The sequence below is a fragment of the Falco cherrug genome, chromosome Z (assembly GCF_023634085.1).
Source record: "Falco cherrug isolate bFalChe1 chromosome Z, bFalChe1.pri, whole genome shotgun sequence".
NCBI lineage: Eukaryota > Metazoa > Chordata > Aves > Falconiformes > Falconidae > Falco > Falco cherrug.
Genome location: NC_073720.1, coordinates 60,554,480 through 60,564,813, shown reverse-complemented (window position 1 = coordinate 60,564,813; position 10,334 = coordinate 60,554,480). Strand labels below are relative to the sequence as shown.

The window sequence follows — 10,334 nt, the reverse complement described above, 5'->3', positions numbered from 1 at the left end:
CCCTTTCCTGGCACTGAAGTCAGGCTGACAGGCCTGTAGTTCCCCAGATCCTCCTTCCTGCCCTCTATACCTACAGGTGGGTGTCACACTGGCTAACCTCCAGTCAACTGGGATCTCCCTGGTTAGCCAGAACTGCTGATAAATGGTTAAAAGTGGCTTAGTGAGCACCTCCACCAGCTCCCTCAGTACCCTTGGGTGGATCCCATCTGGCCCCATAAACTTGTGGGTGTAAGCATTGTGTAGCAGGTCACTAACCGCCCTTGGATTATGGAGGCTTCATTCCGCTCCCTGTCTCTGCCCTCCAGCTCAGAGGGCTGGGTAGCCTGATAACACCTGGTCTTACTGAAAGCATCAAGTACCTCAGCCTTTTGCTCATCCTTTGCCACTATGTCTCCCCCAGCATCCGATAAAGAATGGAGGTTCTCCTTAGCCCTCCTTTTGTTGCTAAGGTATTTATAGAAACATTTTTTTATCGTCTTTTATGGCAGTAGTCAGGTAAAAGTTCTAGCTGGATTTTGGTCCTTCTAATTTTTTCTCTGCATAACCTCACAACGTCCTTGTCCTCCCAAGTGGCCTGCCCCTTCTTTCAAAGGTGGTAAATTCTCTTTTTTTCCATGAGTTTCAGTAAAAGCTCTTTTCAGAGAGTGCTCTCTTCAGGAAGAGTTCGCCCAGGCCAGTCTTCTTCCCTGCAGGATTGTGTTTCAGCACATGGGGATGGCCTGCTCTCGTGCCTTTAAGATTTCCTTCTTGAGGAATGTCCAACCTTCCTGGACTCCCTTGCCCTTCAGTACCGTCTCCCAAGGGATTGTCAATGAGGCCCGTAAAGAGGCCAAAGCCTGCCCTCCAGAAGGCCAAAGTAGTGGTTCTGCTCACCCCTCTCCTTACTTCTCCAAAAACTGAAAACTATCATTTCAAGATCACTATGCCCAAGACAGCCTCTGACCATCTCATCACCCACAAGTCCTTCCCTGTTTGCAAAAATATAAACCTTGAGCTAAGATTATTTTGTCATTATTATGATTATTGCCTCAGTTTCTCACTCCTGCTCAGTGGACAGCTAAAACTACTTTCTCTTACCTCATGCTGGAGCAGACAAATCACATACTTTACACCAAACCAGCAGAAGTTGTTCTGCAGATATTTACAGTTCTAATATCTGCCAATAAAACTGCAGGTGGAACAGCTCTGCTGTTATCTTTAGGGTCAATATATTGTTACCATCTAAATAACAGAGCACTAAAGGAATGAGTAGCATACGAAAACTGACCGTTTATTGTCTTATCTTTCTTTCTTCCATTCTGCAATCCCCATAGCACCCACCACCCCCCCCCACAATGTCCCAGAGACCAAATTCAAGGATTAAGCTTTAGTTTTCACAAGAAAAATAACAAGAATTAGATAGGAAAATGATCTGAAATTGCTTCAGAAAGAGAAGATTAGGTGAGATGTGTCCTTGTCTATGTTCTGTACAAGTCAAAAGGAGGCAGAAGAGATTGATCATGTCAAGATAAATACTAGGGGAATGGGAAGAATTCCATATGTGAGGTCCATGTATATGTGGTGTGTGTATATCTTAAAATAACGGGCAATATATATCAGAGTATTAGACATGAAAGTGACACACAGATGTCAGGCTCCCTTGCCAGCATTTCTGCAGGAAGTACTAGCATGTGCTGATGTAAGTAAGACCATGCCACAATGACTATTCAGAAGCTGCACAGACAGATTTAAAGATGAGATTTATTTTGAATATTTGACATTGCAAGCATTTATTCTGAATGTTGTTCGATGTGAAGGCTTGACTTTCATCTTTAAATGCTGTCTCTGTTTGCTCTTATTGAAACGTATTTTTAAAATCTGAGGGAGAAAAAGACCTTGCCAAATTTTTCTGCAGTTTCTATTGATGGATCTCAGTGAGTTATAAATTCAGACAAAATATTCTATTATTCTACTTCTATCCAACAGTATGTTAAGTTTTTTTTTCATAGCAAACGTTTTTACTGAGCTGCTGAAGACTAATAATACAGGTAACAAACAAAAAATAATAGCATCACAGCTATTTTAATCCTAACATAACTTGTTCCTGGGCAAAAGGCTTCACAGTATATAACAGTGTGCATTTCTTCTGGTGCCCTTTGTTATTTAATAGTAGTATTGCACCATATATACTGTAACTATAACTTGCCTTCTCCCTCTCCAAACACCTTTTACTAAAGAAAAAATTCCACGTGTATTTAGACCTCTGTATTTAAGTCAATTTACATCAATAATTTAGAACTGAGTACTGAAACATGCAAACGAATTTTGCTAGGCATTGAGAAGAACCTTAATTAAAACATTATGGGCCACACTTGCGAATTTATACATCCTGGGCACCTGCAGCGAGCATCCCCAGGAGCAGGGCATACAGGGACAGAGGCCCCACGCGGGCCCCGTTTCTGGCTGGACAATGTCTTCAACCAGCAGAAACCAGGTATCTGCTGGAGCGGGTCGGCCAGAGGGTGGCATTGACAGAAAAAAATGGGAGAAATGCTGGTGGCCTCCGAGTTGAATTCGTGTTAGCCTGCCATTGCCAACACCCAGCCCTGTGCATGTGTGCCATCTGACAGCGGCAAACAGGAGCCCCGTCACCTTTCCCTACAAACTGTGGCCAAAATAACGCTTATTTCAGGTGTTCAAAACTGTGCAGCTACGTATTATATATATAATGACACGTGCAGATATACACTATATGCTCGCACACGCACTCTATACATCTGTAACATACGGTGAGCCCAAGCACCACGCGTACACAGTCCCTCTGGCCCACAAAGGCCGCTAGCGCAGACGGGGCGGCGGCCTGCGCCAGCCGGCGTAATCCTCACCGGCGACGCCGCGCCTGCCTGCCGCCGCTCCGAGGGGAGGCCGCCGGGGCCGCCTCTGCCGCCGCAGTCGCGGCTCCCGGCCCGGCCGCTGGCGGCAGTACCGGCGGGCGGCCACCAGGCCGCGGAGCGCCGCCCCCTCGCCTCCCCCGGGGGAGGTCAGGGCGGCGGTAGCGGAAGCTTCTCCCTCCCGGCGCCGCGTCCCGGAACCAGCCGCGCCGCCGCGTCCTGCCGTGTCCCGTGCTGTCCCGTCCCGTCCGCCCCCCCGCCACCTTCCGCCCCCGCCAGCAGCATGACAGCGCCCACCGCCGCCTCCCGCAGGTGACACCGCACGGGCCCTTGCGCTTCTGCTGCCCTCCTATATGGGCCACCTGCTCTCCAGGGAGGCAAGCAGCCTGAGCCGGGACCGCCGCTGCCGCCGGGGGGGGAAGGTGTCGCCGCGCAGCCGGAGCTGCTTCCTGCGCGGGCCCTGCATGCTCTGCTTCATCGTGCACAGCGCCAGCCCGCCCGCCCAGGAGCAGCCCCTGCCCTCCGGGGACCCGCTGCTGCCACCGCCGCCCTACGCCGCCCTCGCCGCCGCCGAGCAGCGCGCCGCCCGCCGCCTTCTCCGCCTTCCGCCCGCCGCCTGGGAGCCGCGGGGCCGCTGCCAGCGCCTCTTCCTCTCGGGCCTGCTGCCCTCGCCGGTGCGGGGCCTCCTGGGGCAGGCCAGGTTGCCCGTCGAGGTCGCCTCCGAGATGGTGTGCAAGCGCAAGGGGGCCGGCCTGCCCGCCTCTCCACCCTGCAAGCAACCGCGCTGCGGAGCCGCGGCGGAGTCCGAGGCAGCCGCTTGCCAGTGCCCGGGGGAGCCGCAGCTCTGTGCCCTGCCCGCCGCCGACAGCTGCGCGGCAGGCGGTGGGAGCGCGCCGGGCCGCGGCGCCGCCGGGGACAGCGGCGGCGGGGGGCAGCCTGTCTCGCCGCCGCCGCCGCCCGCCGCGCCGGAGGAAGGCGAGAAAGAGAAGGAGAGGGGCGGCGAGGCGGGCTGCGAGCTGCCGCTGGAGCCCCCCTGCGACTGTTGCCGAGAGCCGCTGCCGCCACCGGCCCCGGACATCAACCAGCTGCCGCCCTCTATCCTCCTTAAGGTGGGTCGGGGCGGGGGGCGTGGGCGGGCCTGTTCCCCGTGGCGGGGGAGGGAGGGCTGCGCGGAGGCCCGGGGCTGGGCCTGGACCAGCCCCCGCGGAGGCCGCCGGCGTACATGGGCGGGCTCGGTGGGGCACGGGAGCCGGGGGGAGGCGGCGGGCGCTGCCCTGAAGAGCGGCCCCGCCCCAGCCCGCGGCAGCCCGTCGCCGCCTCCCACACCGCCCCCTGCGGCGGCCGCTGGGCCGGGGGCAGCGCGGCGTCGGGCAGCGGGGTGCCGAGCCCGCCCGGCGTCGGGGCGGTGGTAATCGGGGCTGTGGGGGTGTTTTGGTGTCTTGGGTCGTTTTTGCCCCCCTTAGTTTTGGCTTGCTGTTGTAAACGAGTCATTGACCCGAGGTGAAGACACAGCTAAGGCAGAAGATGCCCCGTAAGTGGTGTGGCTCGCACCTCTTAGCTTGGTGACCAGCCCTTCGCAGGTGGCTTCTTAACCATGCCACTGGTGGGCGGTGGGGGCAAGGGGGACTGTTGCTGCATTTAGTGCTTCTGTCTAGGTCAGAACTGCAGAGACAAGTTCTCAGTGTTGATTGGAAAAAGAAAAAAAAAAAAAAAGTATTTCTATTTTGGGTCAATTTTGGCTTTACCGGTTTCACCTTCAGCCCGAGTATTTGTAGCCTTTTCGAAGTACATGCGTTTATAACCTCTTATTCCATGTTTCCAAAGAACAGTCTTGCTTTGTTTCCTGTCGCTTTTGCTGTCTTTTGGTTCCTTTAATACCGTTCTCTTTTGAGAACCACTTTCCATTTTTAAGCTACAGTTAATCTAGTTAGTACACTGACTTCAGCTAAACCTTAGCTATAAAGGTATCTGGCTGGAACTGAAGCCTGTGATGTTTTCCATAGTTACATGCAACTGCGTCTTTAAATTCTGGGGAATAGGGTTTCAGCATTACAGCAGTTTACTCCAGAGACAGATGGCAAAACTTAAAGTGGGGTGTGATAACGGAGGAGCATGAGACAGGTGATTTGTCCTGTTGTGCTTAGTATACTGCTAATTGTACAACCCCCGCGTAGAAAGTACCTCCTTCACTCTTCTGTTAAATAGTAATCTACTTGTCTGTCTTGCACATAAAATTAATTCCGTCAGGTTTTCAGTGGTTTGGTGGTGGTTTTTTTTAGGTATGCATGACTGTGTTAATAAAGGTACATCATGTTTCACAGATGCACTATTCCAATCTAAAATTCATGAACTATCATATCTGCATTAATCTCTTCTGTGATTGCAGAACTGAAACTTTGTCTTGTAGTTCTTCTAAAACACAATCCATCCATTTGCTACTACTCCTGTAAGGTAATTTTTTTTTTCCATATTCTGTTGTTGTAGGTTTTGAAAGTGGACTGACTTGGTTAGTATGGCATAAATGCTTCTTCTGATCAATGATATGGGTACTTTTCCATGATTACTTTAGTACTTGGTTTCACTTTTTCAAAAATATCAGTATATAACTCTGCCATAAACCAGTTCTTTCAACATCTAAGGTTTGTCATGCCCATCACACCTGTGAACTAGTTTAAATGTGTTTTTTCCATATGGCCTTCTATTTTATACTGATACAGTACTTCATTTGTATCTGTACTTTCCAGGCTGGGTTTTTTTGATGTTCCCCACCTGTCCCAATGGTTTTGCCTCATTAGTCTCGCTGTAGTCCAGCTCCTTCTGCAGTGTTTTTGAAAAAGCCTGCCCTTAGTTCCAGCAGCTGGAACCAACATACTCACCTGTTGTGGGTTGGTTTGTTGGTTTTTTGGTTTTGTTTTTTTTTTTTACTTTTGGGTTGTTTGTTTGTTTTTTGTTTTTTGGGTTTTTTTTACATCACACCACACCACCCCCATTTGCCCTCCAATCCTTAGCTAGACTTATGGATTAGGTTGGTTGGTTGGGGGGTTTTGGGGGGTTTGGTTTTTTGCTGCTTCCATAGCATCCTGATCTTTTATGGGTCTTTTAACTCATGATTTCTGACCAGGCATCTTTTTAACTGTATTATACGGGTGCCTAAAGGCATTCATATGCTGGGTTTTGATACAGAAAATATCCCAAATGTAATCCTTTCTCCAAAGGTGCCATTTTATTATGAGTGGGTGGGAGCAAATATACACAAAGATTTTACTAAACTTTTCAGAGTAGGTAGCAGAGACATAAACCTTACTACAAGGACAAGAGATTCCATCCTTGAAAGTCTCAGGAGCCAGATCCTGTGCAGGTTTTTTGTTTCCTTCCCTTGAGTCCCACCTCTGTGACCTCCTGATGAAGTGGTGCTAGTGTAGGAGCAGCTGTCACCTGTGTCTGTATGTGGGCTGGAGGCAACAAAAAGAAACATTACAGGAACTGCTAAGTAATAGGTGGCCACTTAAAGTTGGCTGCCACAGGCTGCTTAGGTGCTGTTCTGTTGTTAAGTCTCCCCTGAGTGAAGGATACTGGGCTGGATGGAAGAGTTTGTCAGACTGAACTTGGCCTGCAGATCATTGGAGGGGCCCTACTGAGTCGGGAAGTTCATAGTGCAGTGTGGCAGTTGATCCTGTTCCCCTGGCTGGGAAAGAGGTCTCAGTTTTGGGGGATAAAAGAACTGTGGTTCCACAGATCAATCTTACAGGTTGTTTTGCTTTTCATTTGGTCACTGAAACACATATCAGGAAAGTGTTTTACAGTGGACAGAATTTCATCGTTAATCTTTGTAGATGAGGGTGACTAACTTTGACTAAATCCATAACCTTTAAAATCTGAGGAGAAGATCTAAGGAATTATATAGATGGTCAACTTGACTGTGACCCAGACGTGTGAATGAAAAAAAAAAACCAGGGAGCTGCTTGTAAGCATGCAGTGTGGAAGATTACAAAATCTTGTGCTGTATATCACTTAAGTTTCCAAAATTTTTGTGCTATATATTACAAATCTATGCCTAGTGCAATTTCACCGCTATTTATTTCTGGAAAACAGAAATAAATCTTCATGTTTTACCAGTTACCTCTTTGCAGTGCTGCTGTTTAATCAAAAAAGTTAACTGGTATAAAGTGGACTGCAGACTGAGTGAATTTACAATTCCTATTGAAGCGCTTCAGATTTCCTTTTGGGCTGTATTAACAAGAACTGTGGAAAGGAAGTTCTCTGCTTTGCTCGGTGCTTTTAAAGCCTCTGGTAGGGTACTGCATTAGGTTGTGGGCACTGGGGTCTCCTTAAAAAAACCCACAGGCAAATCAGAGAGGCATCAAAGGAGAGCTAGAGGTCATGGAAACATGGTCTGTGATGGTAGTTGGAAGATTCTGTTCAAACTGAATGCCGCTTCTATTATGAAAGAAGGCTGAGGTGCACTCTTTATGATTCCATGACTATGTTATTGTCCTTTGTCAAATAAAAAGAAATAATAAGATTAATTTGATGCGAGAGGAATTTAGGTAAGAGACTTGGAAAATGACGCAGTGTGAGAACATTCAAGTCTTGGCAACGGTGGTTTCCTGTCTCTGAGGTTATGTGAGGAGTTGGGATTTTTATTTATTTATTATTTTTTTAACACAAGGGGGATGTCCTTACCAGGTGTGTTCGAGGTGTGCTTGAACTTGCTTCAAAACAGAAGGTTCTTTTTTGATTTCTTCTTTCTCTATTTGCTGTGTTTATTTTTATGAAGTGTGAACATATGCTGCTCTGCAGCAGAGACCCTGTCAGTTTTAGCTTAGAGCTAATGCACTATGTGGGGAAGATAAGCATGTGTGTATTTATTTAACTTAAGGTTTTCATAAATACATTATTATTATTTGAGGCACTACTGGCTCCTTTTCTTGCATCTTTACTCAGCGTTTTTTACTTATTTTTCTCATTCTTCCCTTGCTGTAATAACTCACGTTTGCTTGTGTTCCCGTAATAACTTACCTGTTTGATTTTGATAATATTAAATACAGTGTTGCTATCACTGTGCTACTAGCACTTGCTTTAAGATTTTCTGAGCAATATGAAGTGGGTTTGATAGACCAGAGCTAGGCCTTTGGTTTTGTCTTCTGGCTTCTGAATGCTGGTATTTATTTTTAATAAACTTACACCTGAAAAGACTGGATATAAATGTTATAATTGCACTGTGATTTTTTTTTTTTCTGACCTAGTCAGGAGACAGAGGCTTGGTAGGATGGTAGTTGGAACAAAAATTCTTTAAGGTCTTTCATATTGACAGTGGCAGCTGGATTAGCAGCAGTCTTCCCTATTCAATGTTTGCCATGTTCTTGTTTTAAGAACTTATATCTTTTGTTTTTCAAAGTGAAGGTGGTATTTCCACAAATGAGCATATTTATTTCCCTCTGTAGCAAAGATTAAAGTATTTTATAATGCCAGCCTTGACATCCCTCCTTAGCATTAACTGGCATCAGTCTGATGCCTGTCTAAGCATAACTTGGTTAGTATTGCGTTGTTCTCTTCCGAGGTTTTTGTAACTGTTAAAAGGTTTGGTCTCCTGTTTCATACTGGTAGTAGGAACTAAAATTTCCTACTTCTAATAACAGAATTGCAGAGAATCATCTTTTTCTATGCTTAGAATTACCCTTTTCAGTAGGAATGTCAGATGTCAAATTACTACTTACTGTTTGGTGCTTTTTCCCTGCTTGACAGGGAGTGATGGTGTTTTTTGGGTACACACCACAGCCACGTCCTTGCTCTGTGCATGTATTCACCAGTATGAAGAACTGCAGGGGGGAAGCAGGCTTTGATTGATTCATCCACACTTCTGTCTGCCGGTGTTCAACTGATTCCCTAATAAGAACCACCCGTTGACTCTTGGTAGTGGTCAGGCAAAGACCTGCAGGAAAACAGGGTTCATGCGCAGTCCTTCAGCATTGCAAGGAGTCTTACATAAGAAATTTTGAGTTTTTTCGCAGCTAGAAGAAGATGAGAGCAATAAATATTGTAAGCGTTTACAGAGGGTGGTGAGTTTGATTATTTTGCAGATCCTTGAGGAATAGTCAACTAACTTCCCTTCTCCAAGGGATCTTATCTGGATATACATACTCAAAACTGCTAAGCTAAGCCATCTCCTAGAACAGGGGGACGGTAATGGTTGTTATTGCTGACACTTGATTGTCTAGTCTGTTCTGAAGACCACCCACTGGTGGAAACTGTGGGTTACCAGGTATTTTATTACAATGCTTCATTATCCTTAGACTAACAATTTTTGAGACTGTCCTGCCCACCACAAAGATGAGTGGTGTTCTCTCTAGTTTGTTTACTGCCTTTGCCGTCCCTTTTCCTTGGTTAAACAGTCCTAGTCTTTTCTTTGAATGTTTTTACATTTTCTAGACCTCAGTGCTTTCCCATAGACGCTCTCCCAGTATTTTCAGATTTTCCTGAGCACAATGCCTGAAGATTGGCTGTTGTGATTCTCTTGGTACTTGATGCCCTCATTAGTTGAGTGGGAGGACTGTTTCATGTTTTGCACTCTGTATTCCTGTGTAGGTATCTTAATGCTGTGACTCCATTGTCTCATGTTAGGATAATATGTGGATTAAAGTTCATTTGTGGTTACAGGATACCTTCATATGTAACTCTTGATAGACCTTCTTTTTATATTTATTAATAAACAACATCACTTCTGAGGAAGGGCTGACTGTAATAAATGTAGCAACGATTTACTAGCCTGCCATGAAAGTGCAGTTTATTCTTTTTTGCAGGCTGCTATTGATAAGGAGAAATAGTGTGAAATGGGGACAATGGACATCGATCGTGATTGTGTATGTCTGCTCAAGGAATGTGGGTATGGTGACTGGTCATAGGTGTGGTGTCTGGTCACATAGCCACACAGCTTTGAGGAGACGCCTACCCTTCTTCCTCTGACAAAGGGGCTATTTATAAAAAGGATGAGAAAAGGATGAGAGACATTCCAATGTTATCTAGAGGGAGGGAGTGCTAAGGCTTCTTGCTGGAGAAGATCAGATGGTCACAAGGACATGAATCACCTACAAACCTGCAAGACCACCACATTCCAGGCAAAGGACTGATAAGCTAATTAACATACGAAGCAGAGTAAGGGGGTTTAGGTAACGAATATGTATAGGCGTTAATTGAATATTCATTTGTTTTATTGTATAAATGTGAGATGGTTTGTCACTTTGGGCATGCATGCTTGTGGAGGAGCGATCCCCTGTGCATCTGCGCGCAATAAACATACCTACTTTATAACTTTTGAGTTACAGAGTCTAATTCCGCATGTCACTATAGTGCTCAAAACCTTGGGATATAAAATGCTAATTCTGTGTCTGGTTTCCATGTATGACACTGTTTTGCTGTGCTGATCTGCTCCACCATCCCATGCCCCCTTCCCACAAGACTGATGTA

General features: G+C 46.6%; 1 protein-coding gene across 4 annotated transcripts in view; it reads left to right on the top strand.

The window, feature by feature from the left end:
* The first annotated feature begins 1,657 nt into the window (after nucleotides 1-1,657).
* Nucleotides 1,658-10,334, top strand: part of FBXL17 (F-box and leucine rich repeat protein 17) — a 281,585-nt gene continuing 272,908 nt past the window's right edge. Inside the window, exon 1 of one of the 4 annotated variants that reach the window (XM_055698557.1) lies at nucleotides 1,658-3,979. In XM_055698557.1, coding sequence (XP_055554532.1) covers nucleotides 3,224-3,979 — 756 coding nt within the window. In that variant the 5' untranslated portion in view covers nucleotides 1,658-3,223. The remainder of the gene's footprint in view (nucleotides 3,980-10,334) is intronic. The other 3 variants (XR_008730168.1, XM_055698556.1, XM_055698555.1) reach the window with 3 other exon arrangements.